Source organism: Rhinatrema bivittatum, chromosome 7, assembly GCF_901001135.1.
Source record: "Rhinatrema bivittatum chromosome 7, aRhiBiv1.1, whole genome shotgun sequence".
NCBI lineage: Eukaryota > Metazoa > Chordata > Amphibia > Gymnophiona > Rhinatrematidae > Rhinatrema > Rhinatrema bivittatum.
Window position 1 is genome coordinate 201,413,661 of NC_042621.1, and position 24,951 is coordinate 201,438,611.

A 24,951-nucleotide genomic window follows, 5' to 3' on the forward strand; every position below is an offset into this window, starting at 1 on the left:
ATGCATCATTGTAAACTGTAAACAGTTTGGCTTTGCCAAAAACTGTCACAATCAGGCCATCCCTCCAAATTCAGAATTAATGGGTTAAGAAAACTGCTGGGGAAGGTCACTACAAAGGTCTCTGGCTGAGACTGGGGGTAATGTTCACTGTTCAACAATTTCTTGATTACTCCACAAACATGGCCTGTCTGGGAGGGAGGCAAGAAGGAAGCTAATCCTCAAAAACAACCAACCCACAAATAATGTGCCACAGAACTTTTGCAAAGAAACAGAAGATACTGCATGCATGTGGGAGAAGGTTTTGTGGTCTGATGAGATCAAAGTGGAACTTTTTTATCTCAGTGCTAAGCGATATGTGTGGCATAAAACAAACACCCTGCTAACACTATTCCTACGGTAAAGCAGGATGGTAGCCGCAGGTATGTTGTGGGGATGCTTTGCAGAAGTGGGGACAGGGAGACATGTGAAGATCGATGGTGCAAAGTTCAGACAGATCCTGGAGGGAAAACCTTTTCCAGTCTGCTACAGATCAGGGATTGGAGGGAAGATTCACCTTTCAGCAGGACAGTAATCCTAAGCACAAAGCCAAAGCAGCAATGGAATGGCTCAGCAAGAAGAAAGTGAATGTCCTCAAGTGGCCCAGTCAGAGTCCAGACCTGAAGCCAAAAGAAAAGCTGTGGCAAGATTTGAAGATTTATAGACCAGCCAATGTGAAAGAACTTGAGCTCTTCTGCCAGGAAGAATGGGCAAAACTGCATCCTGCTGTGCAAAATTGGTAGGCACTTAACCTAAATGATTCATGGCTGTTACTTCTGCAAAATGTGCTTCTACCAAATATTGAACCACAGGGGTGTGAAGACTTGTGCAATCAAGACTATGTTGCTTATTCTTAATTTTGGAATATTTCTATAATTGTTTATAAGGGGGTGCCAAATTCTGCCTGTTACACCTATGGCAGTAGTGACCTTCATGAGCCTAGTTGTCAGTACAGGTCTCAACCAGACCCAGCCTCTGAAGTGTTGTTAGAGTAAGGAGTGTGTCACTCCCCAGTGGGAGGGGGGGGGGGTTAAGTCTCAATAATAGGACTGCACCCATGCAATGCAGTAGGAGTTATGAAATAGGATTCCAGGACTTGGGGTTACACACAGTATGGTGCCAGTGGGCCTTATCCCTCCACAGGGAAGGTTCCAGGAGGAAGGAGAGTGAAATTGTTGATGCCCAGGAAAGGTGCCTGCAACCAAGGGATGGCGTGAGCTAGGCCTTAATAGGAGGAAAGAGTCTAGGAGTCCAGGAGAAGGGAGATCCTGGGATTCCGATGTGTGCAAGCAATAAGAGATCTGGGAGGAGAAGTGAAGGAAGATACCTCCTTCCTGCTTGATGGAGTTTTTTAGTGAAGTGTGTTCAAAGAGGACTGGTCTTCTGTGGGAGTTCTTGGGCAAGGAGACTACCCAGCAGAGGAGAAGTTCTTTGGAATTCCCGTCTGGCAAAGAAGTTCAATCAGAAACTCAGCCAAGGGACCAAAGTTCTGGAAAGTAAAAAAGGGAAGCCTACTCTACCGAGAGGAGACAAACCCAGGGGAGGAAGGGTCCTTGCTTCAAGAAGGTGACCTGTAGGTGAGGGTTAGATTTGCTAAAAGAGACTGGGTTTAATTTTTGTATTGAAAGTTTGGACTTGTATTGCAGTGTGGAACATTATTAACTAGTGTGCCAGAGTTTCGCACTTTCTTTTTCTCTCCTGCCATCAGTACCAGTAAAATAACTTTATTTTGAACAACAGCTCTGGAGTCAGTATGGTGATTTTTGGAGTGACTGGGCCATTGTGCAGAAAAGCCCTTGAGAGAGAACCCCCCAAAGGCCGTGAGTTCAGTAATCTTTTCCCCTCTGTGCAGGAACCCTGGGAGGTCACGAGTCCATGCCTGACCCAGGATGATCCCAGTGAGCCCTCATAGCCCAAGAGCTGATCATGACAGGGGCTACATGTTCTTTCACAATGAAAATGGAGGAGATATATATTGTATAGATCAGTGAAACAAACTCCTACTTTAATGCATTTTGATTTTTTTGGATAACAGTATGTGAAAAATGGGTGTGAAGACTTTAAGAAGGCACTGTAAGAATCACTTCTTGATGCATGACTGATTCTTTGTCTCATACAAAGCTCGACTGGGGTCCAATAAATTGTTTATACAAATGATGTAACTGTAAACGTCCATTTTATCATAAACAGTACAAGGTTTAGAACACACACATTGAAATTACAAAGGCTATTGTGCAAGACAGGTTTTTTAGTCATATTTTAGTAACAATTTCTTCTGGAAGCTTTAAGAATGTGTTTCTCAATATGTTGCTTATCTTGTAATCTTTGCAAATTGTTTTGCCTAGTTGCAGTTGCTTTCTGTCTCTCCTCTTCTCTGAACCTTCTTACATCTTCCTTTCCTCACCAAGACCAGACTAGTTTTTACCTTCCTCTCAGCTGATTCACAGGAATTTCCTATAGGTGCTCCTTCTCCTCCTCCTGGCCACTCAGAAAAATGTCATTCAGCAAAGTGTATCCTCCTACCCCAGGTTACTCTAGTTAATGTTGACAGGCATGCACAATCTACATTTCAGTATCATTCACTGTATTTTTAGACTAATCTTTTGAAATGAATTTTCCTGTGTTTTCATTGTTCTTTTCTTTTGTCTTTATTTGATTAGTGTTTCTGATTCTCCCCATGCCACCAAGATTTCTTCAGTCTCCAAGATCACCAAGAGCTTCCTCATTCTCATCCCTTTACTAAATCCAAGATCTTTTTCTAGTTTCCTCCTTTTCCTCCTTATAAGTTGCATACTCTATTACCATTGTACATTGACACCTTTGCCTTTCTTTAATATTTCAACTATTCCACCATATGTTTTATATGTGTTATATTTTAGAAACTTTATTTTTCTGAAACAGCGAAGAAAAACATAGTACAGATAAGCAGCACTATACCATGTTTCTACTTACATTTTCTTCATACATTACAAATTATGAGAACTATTAAGACTGAAAAGTTTTCTTAAAGATTTATTTTGGCTCTTTAAACTTTATATTTTTACATACTCAGCGAGAAAATCTATATTTTAGCTGCTTTCTGTTTTACTGTTTTATTTAAGAAAGGTAACCAAACAAAATCCTAAATAAGTTCCCTTGCATGTTTGGTTATGACAAAATATACTAGACAGTATTGTATTGACAAAATATGAAAATGCAATGATAAGGTAAAAATTTTAAGCAAGTAGATTGGTTTTAAAAAGATAACTGCATATAGAATTATATTTTACCAATCCTTATTCATATTGTATATTAATGAAGCATATATTATTGAGCAAGTTGCACATATAATCATACATTTTCCATATTTAATGTCATTCTTTATTCATTCTACATGTCTGCTTATTTTTTACTTCATTATTCATTCCAGTCAGTCCAAATGTACTGTCTCCCTTAGGTTACCCCAGCATTCAAGTGGAACTGGAAACACCTACTGGGTTGCGCTATGTGCCACCCACCCCATTACATCAAGACGATTTCTTTAGTGATATCTCTAGCATAGAATCACCCCTTAGAACTCCCAGTAGACTGAGTGATATATTAGGGACTTCACAGGGATATGGAGATAGTACTTTATCAGGACCTCCAATGGTGACTGAAGAAGACACCTCACTGGGTGACAAGAAACCTAATTATTCAATGTCTAGTGAAGGACTCTTTAAAGATGTGATACACCATACCCCATTGGAAGAAGTTGACCTACATGATGAATCCCAATGTCTTGGTAACTACATCTGGGTAGAAAAAGCTGTGAAATACTCGGAGCAAAAGCAAAGTGAAGAAACTAGTCCTACAGGAGGAAGGATTGGACAGCATGTGAGAGGAAAGTCTGGTGTTGATGAGGAGATGACAGAAGAAAGGCTGAAGTCTCTGTTTAAGGACATTCATCTGGAAGAAGGAACTGAGTTTGAGGAGATGACTGAGGAAAGGGTGCAGGCTATCCTTAAACATGTTCAGCAAGCAGAACAGGAAATGTCTTCAATTACAGGTTGGCAAAGTGAAGTGTCGAGCACCAATGTTGAGCCACCAAAACCAGGCCATAGACTGAGTACTGAACTGTTGGATCATCTAGATGACAGGTATGTACAGGCCATATAAAAATATAAATTTGCCATATGAACAAAATATTTCACGTTACATTGATACCTTTCTATTCTAAACCTATTTTAATTTCTTAAGTATCTTTATCATAATTTAGTTACATTATACTGGTATACAAAATTTAAAAGTCATCTGCTTCAGCAATAAAACATGCTAGTATTGATGTTGATGTGCTGAATTCAAATATGACAAACTAGCTGATTGACTACTGATACATGAGATTTAAGTTTTTACATTTTGTGTCTATGTCTGTTGTGCAGATAGTAGAGTTTTAATCATAAATTGTAAACTTAGGTCTTTTTTTGAATTTATGGTTGCATAATATTTCCCCTGTCCTGTTTATGTAACACTTTAAAAAAATTTAATCAGCAAAAGGATTATAGAAATCAAATTTTCTATGAAACAAAAGACCAAAAACTATTATGTATATATATTCTGCTCTTCTTGGCTTGCCTCTTGGGTTCATCAAATGGAATAACTCTTGTCAATAGTCTGCAAGCCTTGATGGGCTCCATGTGCCCTAATACAATTTATCCATTGCTGCAATGTCCCGGTGAAATCGCTTGTCATGCTCATCACTCACTGTTCTGCAGTTTGGTAGAAAAAAAATCTAAATGAGAATGCAAAAAATGGACCTTTAGTGACATTTTGCAGTCAAGGCTTTTGTATGTTTTGAGGAGGTTTTCTACCAACTTTTTGTAGTTGTCTGCCTTATTGCGTCTGAGAAAAATTGTTACCATTAATTGGAAGGCCTTCTAAGCCGTACTGGCCAAACCCAGTGATAGATTTCTTCATAGATTCAGTCAAACGTGTATTAGTTATTTCTGGTTTAATTTGAGATCCTTTTCCTTCTTAACTCATTTAACCTCCACAATTCCCAAGTCAAAAGTCATATATACTGACTTTGAAAACTGTATTTTGAAAACTAAAGCCAATCAACATTTTTAAGAATCATTTTCATTCTCAGTGAGCCAGATTTAGTACCTAAGGCCTAGATTAATCAAAATGCTATAAATTTTGCATGAATAACGCCCGAGATAAGGAAAAGGGGCATGGTTATGGAAATTTTTTAGTTACTGCAACGTGCACTATTTTAACGCTTCACATAGGTATTTCACTGTAACGTGTGGTAAATTTATCGCACCCACGATATTTTCACTTCACAACACCCAGGCAGGCATTTCCTTATATTTTACACTCTCATTTAGATTTTTTTCTACCAAACTGCAGAACAGTGAGTGATGAGCATGGCGAGTGATTTCACCGGGACATTGCAGTAATGGAAAAACGGTATCAGGGCAAATGGAGCCCATCAATATTGCAGACTATTGCTAGAAAGTTTCAAGAAATATTCCATTTGATGAATACAAGAGACAAGCCAAGAAGAGCAGAGTATATATACATAATAGTTTTTGGTCTTTTGTTTCTTAGTAAATTTTATTTCTATAATCCTTTTGCTGACTACATTTTTAAAGTGTTACATAAACAGGACAGGGGAAATATTATGCAACAATAAATACACAAAAAGACCTAAGTTTACAATTTATGATTAAAACTCTACTAAATTAATGAGAGAGAGAGAGAGACCCTGTATAAGGCTCTCATATAAGTCAACTATTTATACCACTGTAGAAATCTCATCTTTGTGTAACTTTCCTCATTCCAAATCACATCAAATCTTCAATGAGGTGTACTGTGCTGTTCGTACGTCTCACGGTGAATGTACAATTGGCCCCAAACCCTAGACCACTACCAGAACCTCACCTCGAGTTATTAGTTGACCCTCGTATAGTGGTATAAATAGATGACTAATATATGTGCCTCCCAAGAGGCTGGCTGGCTCGCTCTCTCTCTCTCTTCTCCACTCCACTCTTCTCCCCTCTCCCCTCTCCTGCCCAAAAATGGATTTGTGATAAATATCACAAATCCCATTTCAGGCATATCGCACAGCTTAATGCCAGGAAAAAAGGTGTAGCTACTTCCAGCATTAAAATATGTGATAATGTGTATTATGCTGTTGTACGCAATGTTAAATGCCCCTCATTTTCATAAACTCTGCCCAAACTCCTCCCCTTTGACTAAAATTAAAAAATTTGAATATGCATCCCATGATGTGATGACATGCATTATGGCGTTATCACGGGTGTTAGGACCCTCACACCCACGATAACACCATAACGCATTTTGATGAATGACCCTGTAAGTTTGACTACATTCATTTTGGAAGCATTTTGGCTGTAGACCACTGTTATCTGTCAAGTTTTAATTCCGAGTATTTGTATTAGTTAATAGAGATGTGAATCGGTTCCGATTCTGGTTCCGATTCACATCGTGCATTTTTGTTTCGTGCGGCCCGATCAGGTTTTTTTTATCGGCTGTGCTCGAGCCGATAAACAAAAAACCCACCCCGACACTTCAAAACAGCTCCCTTAGTTTCCCCCACCCTCCCGACCCCCCCCCCCCCCAAAAAAAATGTTTTAAATTACCTGGTGATCCAGTGGTGGTCCCCAGAGCGATCTCCCGCTCTCGGGCCATCGGCTGCCACTAATAAAAATGGCACCGATGGCCCTTTGCCCTTACCATGTGACAGGGTATCCGTGCCATTGGCCGGCCCCTGTCACATGGTAGGAGCACTGGATGGCCCGCGCCATTTTTAAAGATTGTGCCGGCCGTCCATTACTCCTACCATGTGACAGGGGCCGGCCAATGGCATGGATACCCTGTCACATGGTAAAGGCAAAGGGCCATCGGTGCCATTATTATTAGTGGCAGCCGACGGCCCAAGAGTGGGAGATCGCTCCCGGGACCACCACTGGACCACCAGGTAATTTAAAACATTTTTGGGGGGGTCGGGAGGGTGGGGGAAGCTAAGGGAGCTGTTTTGAAATGTCGGGGTGGTTTAGGGATTATTTTTGTGTGCCGTTTTTCCCGCCCTCCCCCAAAACGATAAGAGAACCCCACGAACAATTTTGTGGGCTTTTCCTATCGGTTTCGGGGAGCCCCCGATTTCTGACGACTTTGAAAATATCGTACGATATTTTCAATCGTCAGAAATACGATTCACATCCCTATTAGTTAACGCTTACAGATAAAACCAAATGTGTAGTAGTATCATATCTTTCAACCATAAGAATGTTTAAAAGGTATTTTAGTAGTTATTAACCTTTAACTTATTTTTCAAAACCTAGTGCCTGATCCACTAAGGGCCGGATTTTAATAGGTATGCGCAGGCATAGATTTGTGCGCGCAACCCGGCACGCACAAATCTACGCCTGATTTTATAGCATGCGCGCGGAGCCGAAGGTGGGCAGGATATAGTATTGCATACGGCATTTCTTTTTCTTGCAGTGCACGGTTCACCTCCTAGATTGCAGCCCGTCATGTTTGTACCAACTGGAGAAATCCTGGAAGACACAAATTCTTTTCCCCTTATAAAGAATCTCTCATTGCAGCGACCCCTTTCCATTATACGGGCTTCATCCACGTACCTATGCAGCTGGATAATAACTGCGCGTGGATGGCCTCCAGGCACCGGTTGGACTGCTAAGGCTCAATTTTTACCAGCCCCTTTTTTTTTTTTTTGCACTAGGCCAAGTACCAGATCTTTCCACTCCTCTGCTTCCAGTAAAACCCACGACTCTAATGTTTTTCCTCCTTCCACAATTTTCTAAGTCGTCCGGTATCTCTGCTAAAGCTGTAAACTTTCTTTCCAATGCTTCAGTTTTGCACGTGTCTGCATCTCTGCCCTTTCCATCCATGCTTCCCTTTCAGTTATCCACTCTGCATTCTCATTTAAGGAGGATACCAAAGTCACTGCTTTCTCAACTACTACAGCTAATTTTGCAGTAATATCCTCTTACAGCTTTTTTGAAAACTGGTCAAACATTTTTCGCTGTGACTTTTCAGTACCTCGAGGGCTGGGCAGTGTGGGCTTAGACGTTCTGAGAATCTGTTTCCTGCTGACTTTCCTTGTTGGTGTTGGTTTTCATCAGTGATCTTTTCTTTATCCAGTTTTATCTGCCCAAAGTGCAAGTATTGACTTTCTAGACATTATCTACTTAAGAGACAGCTTCTTATCACAGGAAACCAAAGAATATCTTAAAAAATATAATTGTGGCAGAGAGAGTTAGTCCACCACATCATCTTCCTAACCCCCGTCCAGTTCTCTTTTGAACCCCACTCTATTAGCTGCCTTGGCCATATCCGCTGGCAATAAATTCCATAGCTTGCCTGTGTACTGAGTGAACAGATACTACCTATGATTTGTTTTAAATCTGCCACTTTTAGTTTCATGGAGTGTCCCCTAGTCCTAGAGTAGTTTGAAAGGGTAAATAACAATTCCCTATTTACCTGTTCCATCCCACTCATGATTTATAAATCTCAATCATATCCTCTCTGTTGTCTCTTCTCCAAGCTAAAGAGCCCTAATATTTCTTCATAATGTAGCCTTTTGCCATAAAGGAGCTTTTCCATCCCTTTTATCATTTTTGTTGCCTTTCTCTTTACCTTTTCTATGTTCATTTGGGGGTCGATGTCAAGACCCTCATGCATCCATGTGCACCAGGTTCCCAGCACGCGCACATGGACATGCCAATTTATAACAAGTGCGCGTCGGCACACTCATGTTATAAAATCCGATGGCCGCATCCACATGTGCGCCAGATTTTAAAATCTGCAAGTGCATGTGCTGTTGTCCCACTACTTGCACGTGCAGAGTGGGGAATTTTACAAAGCAACGTACAGTGATGCAAAAGTAGGTCTTCTCCAGTTCCCCCCCAGCCCGCTCCAATTAAGGAGTGGACTGGGAGGGAACTTCCCTATACCCCTATCTAACCTTCCTACCTTTTTCCCTCTCCTCCTCGACCCCTACCCCCTACCTACCTATTCAGATTTTTTTTATTTTGTACCTTACTGCTCTTTCAGAGCAGCAGTAGACTCTGCGCACCGGCCAGCTGCCGGCACACACTTCCCCAGGATAGCAGCTAATGATGCTGTCCTGGGCCCCCCTCTGCCCCTCCCCTCCCCACCCAGACCATGGCCCCCAGCTTGACCCTTTCTTTGGACCCGGCACATAACAAGGTTACACGCATGGCCGAGCCCTTTGTAAAATGCACACGGCACGTGCAGGGCCTGGCCACGTGTGTAAGTCCTGTTTTTTACGTGCACAGGTCTTTTAAAATCAGGCCGTATGTCTTTTTGAGATGGGGCAACTTAGAATCACACACAATACTCAAAGTGTGATCACGCCTTGGGTCTATACAAAGGCAGTATGATATTAGTTTTGTTTTCTATTCTTTTCCAAATAATTCCTAACATTCTATTTGCCTTTTTGACCACCGTCGCACACTGAGCCAAAGATTTTAGGTATTGTTCACAAGGACTCTGAGGTCCTTTTCTTGCGTGGTGACTCTTAACACAGAACCCAGCATCATGTACCTGTAGTTAAGATTATTTTTCCCTACATGCATTAGTTTTCACTTGTCCACATTAAATTGAATCTGCCATTTAGATTCTCAGTCTCCTAGTTTTACAAGGTCCTTCTGCAGTTCCTCACAATTTGCTGCTGTTTTAATGACTCAAAACATGTTTATCATCTGCAAATTTGGTCACCTCACCGATTATTCCCTTTTCCAGATCATTTACGAATATGCTAAATGGCACAGGTCCATGATCACTGAGGAATCTGCTAATCACCGTTTTCCATTTGGAAAACTGACCATTTAGTTCTACCCTCTGTTTCCTGTCTTTTATGCTGTTACCAATCCACTACAGGACAATGCCTCTTATCCCATGACCTCCGAATTTCCTGAGGAGTCTCTCATGAAGCCTTTTTTATTTTATGTTCTGCTTTTCGGCACTTCAAAGTGTACATCAAATTTGATTAAATTCAGGTACTATAGGTATTTCCCTATTTCCACAGGGCTTACAATCTAATTTTTGTCAAATGCCTCCTGAAAATCCAAATACACTATATCAACTTGTTCACCTTTAACCACATGTGTATTTATACCTTCAAAAAAATCCAGTAAATTGGTAAGGCAAGACTTCCCTTTGCAAAAACCATGACGACTCTCCCCCGTTAAACTATTTCTATTTGTGTGATAAGTAATATTGTTTTTAAGGATAGGTTCTACAATTTTGCCCACCAGTCTATAGTTTCCCAGATCACCCCTGGAGCCCTTTTTAAAAACTATGGGCCTCATTTTCCAATATCGCATTGGTAATGCATTAAGGGGCGTTTCCCATGCAAATTAGGCTTTTTTCGTGCAGCGGGGAAACTTCACGTGCCGCAATGTTTTCGCAATTTGCACAAATGTATTCGCGAATACATCTTCGTGGTGCACGATAAACAACCAAAGAATCATCGCACTGCACGAACAGCCTGTTTCATGAAAGGTTTATCGTGGTTCATGACATTTCCGGACAGCCTGTTTCAGTATCCTGCAGGCGAGGGGGAGAGAGGGGGAGAGAGAGAGAGAGAGAGAGAGAGACTGAGACTGAGACTGACTTGCTATAATGTCTACTCCCTAGACAGGTATTTGTATCCCTATGGGAGGCCCACCTAGTAACTCGAGGTGGGGATTAGGTATGAGTGTAGGGGGTTGGGGCCACTTTCACATTCAACATGAGACGTACGAACAGAACAGTGGTCTCTTGTGAAGATTTGATGGCCTTCGGAGTGAGGAAACTCACTCCAAGATGAGATTTGGGCAATGTTCTCTCAAACTAGCTTGATGGACACTCTACCTGGGCAACAACAAGCTAGTTTGAGAGAACGAACATTGCCCAAATCTCATCTTGGAGTGAGTTTCCTCACTCCGAAGGCCATCAAATCTTCACAAGAGACCACTGTTCTGTTCGTACGTCTCATGTTGAATATGAAAGTGGCCCCAACCCCCTACACTCATACCTAATCCCCACCTCGAGTTACTAGGTGGGCCTCCCATAGGGATACAAATACCTGTCTAGGGAGTAGACATTATGGCAAGGCGCTCTCTCTCTCTCTCTCTCTCTCTCAGCCTGCAGGATACTGAAACAGGCTGTCCGGAAATGTCGTGAACCGCGATAAACCTTTACCGGCCTCTAGCGCACAACGTACCACGAATGAAAGGGTTGTAGCTATTGGCCGCGTTAGGAGCCGCACATGAGCGATTTGCGGAATTATCTCCTGCAGTAACTCCTTGGAAAATGACCCCCTTTGTCACGTTGGCCACCGTCCAGACTTCAGGTATTTTAGCTTTTTAAAATAACAGATTTCAAATTACCAGAAACAGGTCTGCAGTTTCATATTTGAGTTATTTCAGAATTCTGGGGTGAATACCATCTGATTCCAGAGATTTGATATTCTTTAGTTTTTATCTACTGCTTTCACATGGTCATTCCCAATAGTAAAAAAAAAAATAGATTTGTTTTTTATTGTTTTTATTTATTGATTGCTTAGGTTTTATTGATTTTTTTTTTTATATGGCACCCTTCCCATATTTTATAAAAGGTTTGTTCAAACCCCCCAAAAAATGTTTTAACTTGTGTCAGAATTTGGAATTCTGATCTGACCCAGTTCACATTGTATCTCAGGTTTAATTTAAAAAGGTCTTCACTTTATTTTGATCACATTAAACAACTTTTAACATCTAAATATAAAAATATTTGATAACTTTTTATCTGTTTTCAGAGCACATTTTTTTAAACCAAACTACAAAGACCATCCCACAACAGAACAAATGACAATTAAGCACTTGACAAGTAATTTTTTCAACAATTATTTTACATCTTTTTTTTATTTTGTGTTAGAATGGAAATTATTTGGCTCATAGCTTATTTTTTTTCTGCTTAGTCTTGTAATGAACTTAAAATTCCATTTGTTGATAATTTCACAGTTTATTGCCCAGGAAGTAATTATAATGGCAGAATTAACAGTATAGTACAGTACAGTAATGGATGGCCAGCACCATCTTGTGCTCCTACCATGTGACAAGGGCTGACCAATGGCACCGGTAGCCCCTGTGACATAGTAAGGGCAAAGGCTATTGGCGCCATTTTGATTACTGGCAGCCGACGGCCCAAGTGCAGGAGATCACTTCCGGACCCCCGCTGGACCACCAGGGACTTTTGGCAAGTCTTGGGGGACCCTCCTGTCCCCCACAAGACTTGCCAAAAGTTCCTGGTGGTCCAGCAGGGGTCCAGGAGCAACCTCGCTGTCGGCGAAGGGATGTTTCAGTTGCAGTTTCATTTACCTAAGAAGGTAGAAGACTATATGGCTGGCAACTGGGATTTATCCTTTGCAATGTGGACAAGAATAATTAGGCATTCTTGCTGGACCAATTAGTCTTTTTCTGATATCATTTACTGTGTTACTATATGATAACATTTTCTTACTTACCTTCTTCACAGACTATTCAATGTGAAACTGGGCATGCAGATTAGGTTTGATTGGTTTGTATCACAGAGGGATCTTTGTGGTGGCTTATTGTAAAGAGGATAGTTTACCAGTGCCAGGACAGGTTGTGGATGACATTCCAGTGATCACAAACTCATTTTATGTATTTGTGTTACAAAGATGCAATGTGCAAGAACTTTATTCATTTGCGTATTTTGGCATGTTGGAATATTTTTTTCTGCAGATATAGAATGAGAGACTGTGATTAAGGCATGGCTGTTTATAGTCTCTTTTTGGCAGTGGTGGGCTAATTTTTTGCGACTGTCCAGTATAGAAGTTGCTCTGTGATACAGGCTGATCTGATTTGTCTAGTATTCTAAGTCTGACATTGTTCCACAACTTCATTGATGTAGCTTTGATCCTTCTTTAGGTATCTATTTAGGGCCATTCAGTAATTCTAGGAAGCTTAATGTTGTATTTAAATTGAAATCATACTTCTGTACTTCTAACTTGAATACTAGAAAATAATTTGGGCATATATCTTTTATTTGCTGATGTATGAGCCTGAGAGAGCAATTTGAGGTTTTATACTATACAGTATCTGTTAAAAGTGATTCAGAAGACTGTAACATGGTTCCAGTAGATAAGGTTGCATCTAAGAAAGACAAAAATAATTTGCATGTTCCTGGAAAAGATAGCCTTGTTGCCTTGTTTGTCCACTTGAATGCATGGAAATAAAACAACAAATAAAACCAAAACAAAACAAAAATATATATAAAGTGATACCATTTTATTGGATTAATTTAATATATTTTTTGAATAGCTTTTTTGAACTAATACTCCAAAAGCTACTGAGTCTTATGGCTCTCAAACATGCTTTAAATTTTACAATGCTTTCCATGTTCTGATTTTCATGACCATAAATTGCTTCAGTCAGAGAGGAAAAATGCCACTGTAAATGTGTGATACATAAAGAATGATCAAGATCCCACCTCCATATATGCCAAAGGAACCCCTTTGGCTAAATTTTATTCTTTTGTTTAAAAGACTCCTTGTTGAAATTATTCACCACAACCACACCAGAGTGACAATATAATATTATAATAGATATAATATAATATAATATAATATAATATATTATTATTATAGATATAACTCATTGAATGGCTGAATTTAAACGCATTTAAATTCAGCACTAAATCTAGAGCTGACAGCATGGTCAAACAGCATGGTGATCATCTACTTATGATTGTAATATAGAAGCAAAACACAGTATCTCTTAGTTTTCTGATAAACTTGCCGCCGTATCATTGATGCTGTATAATCTTTGATTGTGCAAAACTGACCTCCCACTCTGATTCAAGGAGAGGTTGCCATTGTCTTTATTTCATTGCAGTTTCCATCAAAGGAGGTAGAAACACAAGTACAAATTTCTTCTTCAGCAACCAGGTCAATAAATAAGAAAAAAGGCAGGGAGAGAACATATCTGCTACTGCAGAAATAGTTTTATATTTTGAATTTGAGTTTTATGTTTATTATTCAGGTTGTATGTTTATTATTATTATTTTAGTTGCCATTTTATGGAGTCTATTTGTATTGAAAATAGGTGGGCTATAACTTTATAAATAAATCTCTTTCTGTCATATATCCATGTGTTATTTCATCAAATTTATTTATTTATTTATTTACGTCTTTTTTTTAATACCGTCGTTAAGTAGCTTCCGTCACAACGGTTTACAATAACTCTAATTCATCACTTCCTAATGTTAAACTAAACCAGATAAGGAAATGGAAAAAATTAATATTAGCTGCAAAGATAAGTAGAGTAAATTACTTAAAAACACAATTTAGAAGTGTTTAGAAAACAAATAGGTCAACAAAGAGTAGTAAGAGTAACACTCAATGGGGTAGATTTTCCAAGGGTTACACGCGTAACCCCCAAAAAGCTACCCCAAGCTGCCCCTGCGCGTGCCGAGTCTAAGCCCCGGGATGCGCGTATGTCCCAGGGCTTCGAAAAAGGGGCGGTTCGGGGCGGGTCCGGGGGGCATGGTGGAGGTTTGGGGGCGGTTCGGGGGTGATCTCGAGTCCTCCAGCACAGTGGCCTGTGCTGGGGGATGGTGCACTGGCGCGCGCAAATTACACCTGCCTCGGGCAGTCGTAACTTCTGAAACAAAGGTAGGGGGGATCTAGTTAGGGCTGGGGTGGGTTAGATAGGGGAAGGTGGGGGGAGCGGTAGAAAAGTTCCCTCCGAGGCCGTTCCAATTTCGGAGCGGCCTCGGAGGGAACAGAGGCAGCCTGCGCAGCTCAGCACGTGCAAGTTGCACAATTGTGCACCCCCTTGCACGCGCCGACCCTGGATTTTATAACATGCGCAGATTTGTTTGCACCGGGTTGCGCGAATAAATCTGCGCCTGCGTGCAGGTTTTAAAATCTGTCCCAATGTGTATGGTTTTATCCCCAATATACCAGACATGAGTCTCAGAGATATTTTAGAAATTTAGTAAAATATTTATTATGGTAAATAAATAATAGCCAATCACAATATAGGGGTCAATTTTAAAAGGACGTGCTGATTTTATAACATGTGCGTGCCTGCACTTTCCTTTGTAGTTGGTTTCCACACATATATCCCATGTGAGCCATTCCCATGTCCTTCAATTTTTGCTGACTTAGCCAACATCCTACAGCTGTACTTACTGCTCACATGTACTGATACATATTGGCACACAAACTTAGTAGGACAAAGTTCAGCAGTCAGCATTATTTATTTCCCTTTTGGACCTTGGTGAACATGTGACCAACCAAGGTTCACAAACAGTCTGGAGATAAAACAGGGTGACACAAGAGATTGTGTAGGAGATACTAGTAGTAGTAACAGAGCTTAGGCCACAATAGTGGAAAGAAAGGGAATAAATGCTATCTGCAACCACCCTCCTAACAGTGACTCCTGCCTAACATAATGAGGGATATAACACAGGGTAAGAAATCCAAACTTTTAGTTCATTTCTGTCTCTGTGTAATTGGTCATCACATGACCCTCATCAATTTTATCTAAGCCCCATCTATTTATTTATTTATTTAAAATCTTTTCTATACCGTCGCTAAGTTATATACCATTGCAACGGTTTACATGTAGGCACATATTTAATGTAGGTAAAAGTGTACTATAGTACATTCTAACAGGTGCCGTCAAAGGTTCGGTTACAATATATCATTAGACAAAATAATTTTTAGAGAAGTAGGTCATGACTAAGTGTACCGAAGGTACTTTCACGGGTAAATTTATCTAAGCTCAAGCAGACCTTTAGTTTACCTGGTCCAGAAGTCTGGCCAATTTAAATCTTTAGCAAGTGCACTTCTAGGCTGCTGGAGCATCCACGGCAATTGATCTCAGTATCTTCTGTTATCCATTGCGATCTTCATGTTGGTAGCTGTGCTCATGTTCGGCCTTTCTGACTTTTGGGGGACACCCAAATCATCAATGGATATATATATATATATATATATATATATATATAAATATATATATATATATTTATATATATATATATAGGCTACCTTTCATTGTTTGTTCAATGTCAAGCTTACTGCACTTAGTATAGCCTGCATAACAAAAGTTCCACATGTGCAGTTATTTGAGTATCTCTCCACCTTGCAATGAAGTATTGGCTTAGGTCCTTGTTTCTTTGCAGCTCCCAATGTGCACACCTTGCTACTCATTATATTTTAGGTATCTAGAACAGTTAAACTCAGGTGCATTAAATATATTCCCCCACCCACCGGTGGTGTAATGCAAAAGCGAAAACAAAACGCCTGTGTCAAAAATCTATTGTAGTTCTCTCTAAAAAGAAAAATTACTATCTGAATATCGGATAGACATACAGGTAGCATATTTTGCTGACCATGAACACGGAGATGTAGCGTCACTAAGGACTAATAAAATTGCATTAATTCAGGCTATTTCATTAATGTGAAAATCTAAATAATGACATTTGCAAGTAGCACATAACTAATTATTAACTAGGTATATCATTAAAATATTTTGCTATGATAAATCAGTTATTACATGTCAAATAAAGGTATATTGTCTCATAAAATAAAGGAAAACAGTATCTAAGTAAGGACATTCCCCATAGAACAAGAAAAACATGAAGACAGAACATCAGGCATAAAGTGTGAGCACTTCACTCCATAAAATGAAGGGTGCAAGATGTCTTCTGTGGCAAAGGATGGGATGATTTCTGAGATCATTGACAAATAGTGTGTACAGTTCTCACAATATGATGCTTCTCTGACATCGAAGCATAGCCTCTTAACGCTCATCATTAAGTTAGATGTGTATGTTACAGATTAAATTAACCAATAAGAAAATTCCATAATGTCAATAACTCCCTTCATCTAATAATCCCTACATACACTGTTACTAATCTGCATAATGTTCCCACTTTACTAGGAGGTAACATACAATATTCAAAACCACAAACAACCCAGGTGCTCAGACATCACATAAAAACATATTTCATTGAATTGACTACATAAATTCATTCATTGCATTCTTCTCATCAGGCTCTGTTGTTTTCATTTGTAATAACACACAAACATCCCATAAAGACAGACAAATATCAAATATTTGAGCTCAACAGGTAGACCAAAAAAAAGTTATTGGATTGATCAAAAATTAAATCAAAAGTCAGAAATTTAAAAAAAGAACAAAAAAGAACAGATCTGTTTAAAATACTGGGGAAAATTATTTAGATTCTGCATCTGGCAGAGCAGACATCATCTTGTCAACTTATAGAAATAAAATCCCCCATACAAAGAGAAATTGATTCATCTTTTAAATCTAATCACATGACAAGACAAAAAACTAGAGGATACTTTTTCATTTCTAAATATTTAAAGTAGAACACTTCTGTGATTATTGTACACAAAAAGAAAGAAATCATATTCTGTTCTAACTAGATGATTTTTGATTTATTAAGCAAAGAAAGCAAAAAGCTGAAAAATAAAAAAAAGCTCATCTCTTATATCAGATCTCTGTATAAACAGCTTTATCAGATCTCTGTATAAACAGCTACAAACATCTGCTTTATTCAAAGATTAAAGCACTCTGAAAATTGTGTTTTTCAACTCATTCTGCAATACATGTTGCAACGTACAGAGTCCTTCACTAAATACACAGTATCTATAATAGTTCATTACATATAATAGGGATAAAAAATAAAAAAATTATGAACAAAGTCACATGACAGATGTTGTGGTCTGTTGATTCAGGACCAGAAGATGCACTTTTTTTTTTGTAGCAGGATGTCAACAGTAAAGAAGTTTCATTACCAGACATACAAACTAATAGACAATTCTGCTTAAGACAAAAATATATTATATGCAGAGAAAATAGACAAGACAGCTGCTCTCTGTCTCTATTTCTGATCAGAGCCATTTACCTTCCTTATCTAACTCACATACAAGTATTTATCCAGTGTTTAAAGAAACCATAAGTTACTAGTTCTGTAGAAATTCAATGCTACTAGTTTCTGTAGAAATTCAATGTTAGCCATTAGGAGAGGTTCACATTTTCTGCTGTCACTTTGACAAGTTGCAGATCACACTTAACTGCCAATGAAATTAAACTTTCTTAAACAATCTACTAAGTTCATTTTCTGCAAAAATCAACACATTTCTCCACATTTTTAATTCCCCATCAGTCTGTTTATAACTTTTAAACATAAAAATCAATTAATTTAAACTAGTTTTCTCCTCCGTTTGAATTGGCATATGAGAAGCGCTTTCAATTTTGCATATTTCCTGCTTCTCCTTATCTACCAACTCAGTTAACTCTTCAGCTCCCTGTGCCCTTTCAAGTTGTAAAACTTCCACGACAAGTGTAAATTGAAACTAGGCTGTGATGCTTGGAGTGGATCCCCAGTCCGGGTTTTGGGCAGACAGTAGTTCCTCACTGTGATCTGTTAACACAGTTACACCATGGCAGCAATCAGACATAAACATAAGACCCTATTCCAAACAATTTGGGAAGGGGGGGGGAATTACCCTAGGGAAAGGAAGCCAGGCCTGAATGATGTGTTTAGAAATGATCAATACTTGGCAAAGGAAATAAGGAAAAAAATCTATATAATCCTTGTAAGATTGTGACATGGGCAAGGACTAGCCTAGGGTGTTCAGCACCTAGCTGAGCCTCTAGTTTTCCTTCCTAGACACTATATTGTGATTGGCTATCATTCAAGAAGAAAGCCATAACTACAGATTCTTGGGACTACTAAGATAAAAGTTTAATTTATCCTTATTTTAGGCGATTTCTTGGTTATAGTTTTCTGTTTTCTGTGTAGTGCTAGCCTTATCTCTGTATTTTCCTAGATATTGATATTGCTGCATTAAATTGCTGTATGTTTGTTTAAGCAACCCCCCCCCAAAACAAAAAGGGGGTTTTCTATTCAGCTTTGGGCAGGTGACTCACAGTGCATTGCAGGGGACAATCAAGTCTTCAGTCTGCTTTGAACTTCAAGGAGAAAGTCATAACTACAGATTCTTGGGAAGAACTAAGTAAAAAGCTTAACTTAGCTAGCCAATCTGGGGGAGGGTCTGTTCAAAATCAATAGCAGATACAGTGTCCAGTGAATAGCCCATGCCAAGTGTTAACTGTTTAACTCCCTCCACCCTGCCCCTCTACCCACCCACCCCTGGGTTTGTTTTTCTGATATAGTCTGCCTAAATACATAATTGGCAACAAGATAACTTGGAAATTTGGTAATTCCTCAGGTGTATCCATCAAATAAATTTGCCAACATGAGGACTATCCAATGTAACTATTGTGGAGCCTTTATTTTGAGGGAAATCATCTGGAAACTTAGGACTTGCCCCATTTCTTCAGAACTCTCTTCCTTGAAAAAGGAGCTGTCTGAAGTTAAAGCTGAATTAGCTGCAATAAAGAAAGTCTCACCCACTTTACAGTATTCAGAAAACCCAAAAGTCAAGGAAAAAGGGGTTTACAATGGGCTCAGGTAGAATAAGACCTGTGACCCACAGACACCCATTTTTCACAACTGTGCAGCCCACATGTCTAACCCCCCCCCCCCCCCCCCACTCACACGGGGCGTTAAGGAACCCAAAAAACAATGGGATAACAGTGGGCTCTGGTAGAGTAAGATCTGTGATGCAGAGACACATGCTCTTTCAACTGACACAAGTACAAAATGCCTTCTCTGTATTAGATAATGAAGAAGCTCTTGTGAAACAGGTTGAAGTGGAATCTGAAAATGCATACAGAAAATGCATATAAAAATTCCATAATACAATCAGTAACCAAAGGAAAAAGCTCATTGTGCTGGGTGATTCTGTCATCAGAGGCACTAATTTGGGAACTCTTTTTGAGGGAAACACTACAGTTAAAAGCCTTCCAGGATCATCGGCCAGCAGAAATGCTATTCAGATAGTCAAAGCGATCAAAGAAGAAAGCAAATACTAAAGTTGATATCATCCATCTGGGAACCAATGACCTTTCTAGAAACAGCATCCAAGAGGTACAGAGAGATTTCCAGTCTCTAGCGAAGCAGATTAGTCACATGGCGACAACCATTGCCTTTTCAGAAGTGTTACCTATTCATGGAAAGGGGAAGGAGAGGCTAAGCTATATTGATAACTTCAATGTATGGCTCAAATCCTTGTTTTGGATATATTGGGAGCTGGGGCCAAGTATGGAACACTAAAAAGCTCTTTGTCAAAGATGGCTTACATCTGTCTATGGCAGGAAAAAGGATCCTAAGAGATAAATTCAAATCCTATGTCATAAGGCATTTAAACTAGATGTTGGGGGTGGCAGAAGGAAATTAGAATATTACCCCCAAATACAAATGAAATGGAAAAGAGTGAAGTGGATAACAACCGTCAGCTAAATAAGTCACAAAAGAAGTCCAAGAAAAGCAATAACCTGAACGAGAAAAGCTGGAAAGCTTTGAGCACAAATGCTTGTAGTTTAGGCAATAAAATCTCAGATCTGCAAGCCCTAATGGTGGAGGCGGACTTGGACATTGTTGCTGTCACGGAGACATGGTTCACAGAATCTCATGATTGGTATATGGCCATACCGAGCTATAACTTGTTAAGGAAGGACAGAGAGCACAGAAAAGGGGGAGGAGTGGCTCTTTATGTCAAAAACAATATCCAAGCATCTGAACTGCAAGGAAGATGGAGCAAAGAAGAAGCTCTATGGGCCGACCTATGAGGGAGTAGGTTGGACAGTTAGATGATCGAGGGGTTAAAGGGGCACTTAGAGAAGATAAGGCCATCACGGAAAGATTAAATGATTTCTTTGCTTCGGTGTTTACTGAAGAGGATGTTGGGGAGGTACCCGTACTGGAGAAGGTTTTCATGGGTAATGATTCAGATGGACTGAACCAAATCACGATGAACCTAGAAGATGTGGTAGGCCTGATTGATAAACTGAAGAGTAGTAAATCACCTGGACCGGATGGTTTACACCCCAGAGTTCTGAAGGAACTAAAAAATGAAATTTCAGTCCTATTAGTAAACATTTGTAACCAATCATTAAAAACATCCATTGTACCTGAAGACTGGAGAATAGCTAATGTAACCCCAATATTTAAAAAGGGCTCCAGGGGCGATCCAGAAAACTACAGACTGGTTAGCCAGACTTCAGTGCCAGGAAAAATAGTGGAAAGTGTTCTAAACATCAAAATCACAGAACATATAGAAAGACATGGTTTAATGGCACAAAGTCAGCATGGCTTTAGCCAAGGCAAGTCTTGCCTCACAAATCTGATTCACTTTTTTGAAGGAGTTCATAAACATGTGGATAAAGGTGAACTGGTAGATGTAGTGTACTTGGATTTTCAGAATACGTTTGACAAAGTTCCTCATGAGAGGCTTCTAGGAAAAGTAAAAAGTCAATGGATAGGTGGTGATGCCCTTTCGTGGATTACAAACTAGAGGTGTGCTTCGTTTTTTTCTACTGGGTCGTTTTTTCACTCGGATACTTCATGGTAAAGTTCGGGTTTATCGTTTAGTTTTTTTGAAAAACGAAACGGTGAAACCCGAAACCGACTCAACAAACGAAGCGGGAAAATGAAGTTAAAAAAAAAAACCACCCCAAGCATTTAAATTCATTTTAATGCATTACATACAAACCCCCCCACCATCCCGATCCCTCCCCAAGACTTACCAACATCCCTGGTGGTCCAGCAGGGTCCCGGGTTCCATTTGTCCCTCCATGCCCGGTGTGCCACTGCCAGCCGTGCTCAAAATGGTGCCGAATAGCCTCTGAACTACTATGTCACAGAGGCTACCGGCGCCATTGGTCAGCTCCTGTCACATGGCCATCGGCGCCATCTTGTGCTCATACCATGTGACAGGGGCTGACCAATGGCGCTGGTAGCCCCTGTGACATAGTATGGGCAAAGGCTATCGGCGCCATTTTGATTCCTGGCATCCGACGGCACGAGTGCAGGAGATCGCTCCCGGACCCCCGCTGGACCCCCAGGGATTATTGGCAAGCCTTGGGGGGGTCAGGAGGCCCTTGAACGAGTAGATGTGAATCGGTTATTTACACTTTCAAATAATAGAAGGACTAGTGGGCATTCCAGGAATTTAACAAGTAGTACATTTAAGACTAATCGGAGAAAATTTGTTGACAGAGGATGTAGAGTTAGTGCAGTTAGTGTAGCTGGGTTCAAAAAAGATTTGGATAAGTTCTTGGAGGAGAAGTCCATTAACTGCTATTAATCAAGTTTACTTAGGGAATAGCCACTGCTAGTAATTGCATCAGTAGCATGGGATCTTCTTAGTGTTTGGGTAATTGCCAGGTTCTTGTGGCCTGGTTTGGCTCCTGTTGGAAACAGGATTCTGGGCTTGATGGACCCTTGGTCTGACCCAGCATGGCAATTTCTTATGTTCTTTACAGAGGGAGATGAAGAAAGTAATCAAGACAGCAAAAAGTCAAGCTGAAGAAAGGATTGCCAAAGAGGTAAATTGAGGTGACAAAACATTTTTCAGATACATCAGAGAAAGGAGAAAAGTCCAAAGTGGTATAGTAAAATTGAAAGGTGAAAAAGATCAATGTGTGGAGAAAGACGAAGAAATGGCAGAAATATTAAATGAATACTTCAGTTCAGTGTTCACTAAAGAGAACCCTGGAGAAGTACCGTTGCTAGCTAACCAGAAACTGGAGGGGAGTGGAGTAGATGAAACTCCGTTTACAAAAGAGAATGTATGGGAAGAGCTAGGAAAACTGAAAGTGGACAAAGCCATGGGGCCTGATGAGGTTCATCCCAGGAAACTGAGGGAGCTCAGAGATGTGCTGGTGGATCCGCTGTTCAATAGATCCCTAAAAACGGGAGTGGTGCTGAGTGATTGGAGAAGAGCGGTGGTGGTCCTGCTTCACAAGAGTGAGAGCAGAGAGGAGGCTGGAAACTACATGCCGGTTAGCCTCACCTTGGTGGTGGGAAAAGTAATGGAGTGCCTGCTGAAAGAAAGAATAGTGAACTATCTATAGTCAGAAGAATTGCTGGACCAGCGACAGCATGGATTCACCAAGGGTAGGTCTTTCAGACAAATCTGATTGATTTTTTTGATTGGGTGACTAGGGAATTGGATTGAGGAAGAGCGCTCAATGTCATCTACTTGGATTTCAGCAAAGCTTTTGATACGGGCCTGCACAGGAAGCTTGTGAATAAAATGAGAAGCTTAGGAGTGAGTGCCAAGGTGGTGGCCTGGATTGCAAACTGGTTGATGGACAGAAGACAATATGTGATGGTAAATGGAACTTACTCTGAAGAGAGAGTGGTGTTAAGCGGAGTGCCGCAAGGATCGGTATTGGGACCGGTACTTTTCAATATCTTTGTGAGCGACATTGCGGACAGGATAGAAGGTAAGGTTTGTCTTTTTGTGGATGATACTAAGATCTGCAACAGAGTTGACACACCGGAAGGAGTGGAGAGAATGAGACGGGATTTAAGAAACCTGGGAGAGTGGTTGAAGATATGGCACTGAGATTCAATGCCAAGAAGTACAGAGTCATGCACATGGGGTGTGGAAATCCGAAAGAACTGTATTTGATGGAGGGTGAAGGACTGATGTGCACGGAGCAGGAGAGAGACCTTGGGGTGATAGTGTCTAACGATCTGAAGTCGGCGAAACTATGTGACAAGGCGAAAGCTAAAGCCAGAAGAATGCTGGGCTGCAAAGAGAGAGGAATATCTAGTAAGAGAAAGGAAGTGATGATCCCCTTGTATAGGGCCTTGGTGAGGCCTCACCTGGAGTACTGTGTTCAGTTCTGGAGACCGTATCTCCAAAGGGACAGAGACAGGATGGAGGCGGTCCAGAGAAGGGCGACCAAAAAAATGGATGGTCTTCATAAAATGACTTATGAGGAGAGATTGAAGAACCTAAATATGTATACCCTGGAGGAGAGGAAGAGCAGGGGTGATATGATACAGACTTTCAGATACTTGAAAGGTTTTAATGATCCATGGTCAACAACAAACCTTTTCTGTTGGAAAAAAAATCAATAGAACTAGGGGTCACGATTTGAACTCCGGGGAGGAAGACTCAGAACCAATGTCAGGAAGTATTTCTTCACGGAGAGGGTGGTGGATGCCTGGAATGCCCTTCTGGAGGAAGTGGTGAAGCCTAAAACTGTGAAGGATTTCAAAGGGGCATAGGATAAACACTGTGGATCCATAAAGGCTAGAGGATAGGAATGAAGAGAAGAGCCATGGGGGTGGCTTGCTGGAATGGTGGTTACTACCTGGTGATTACTACCCTTACTCAATAAGCCTTCACACGGTTAATGCAACTCCAACATTGCTCTCTGATTCAACGGCAAGGAGAAATGTGGAAAAGAGGATTTGCATTCAGACAACAACCAACAAGGACTGAACTACACAGTCTGGGTGTTGTACTTTGGACATTGAGGCGTGGGCCCTTGGTCGCTGCAAGAGATTGCACCTCCCACAGGGCGGAGCCCTGCATGGACTTGCAGCAATAGACTAGCTCCGAGCAGAGATGGACACAGAGAAGTTAGTTTTTATTATACAGCAATGGAGATGGTAACCCGAGGAACGGGTAATGATCCCAGCCAGAAGAGGAGATGTCTGATGGCAATGTTCTGCTGAAGGCTGAAGAGTGGAAAAGGCAGTTACACAGTCTCACCAGGTCCCGAGAGGGAGATGGGTCCGGTAGTGGTCCGGTAGTGGTCTGCGAAGCGGGGTAGGCCGAGAACCCAGGTCTAGATGGAAAGGCCAGTGAGAGTAGATCCGGTGGTGGTCCACGGTGTGGGGTAGGCTGAGGATCTTAGGCGTTCTTGTTGGTAGCAGATAACCCCGGAGGGTGTAGATGAGCAAGGCAAGGCCCCCGTGGAGCGGGTACCT

The 24,951-nt window shown here is 40.6% G+C and overlaps 1 protein-coding gene across 2 annotated transcripts in view; it reads left to right on the plus strand.

Annotated features, from left to right (window-relative positions):
• The window catches only part of ANK3 (ankyrin 3), a 1,160,209-nt gene that overhangs the window by 1,047,009 nt on the left and 88,249 nt on the right, over positions 1–24,951 (plus strand). For both annotated transcript variants that reach the window (XM_029609754.1, XM_029609755.1), the window contains one exon: positions 3,473–4,154. In XM_029609754.1, coding sequence (XP_029465614.1) covers positions 3,473–4,154 — 682 coding nt within the window. The remainder of the gene's footprint in view (positions 1–3,472; positions 4,155–24,951) is intronic.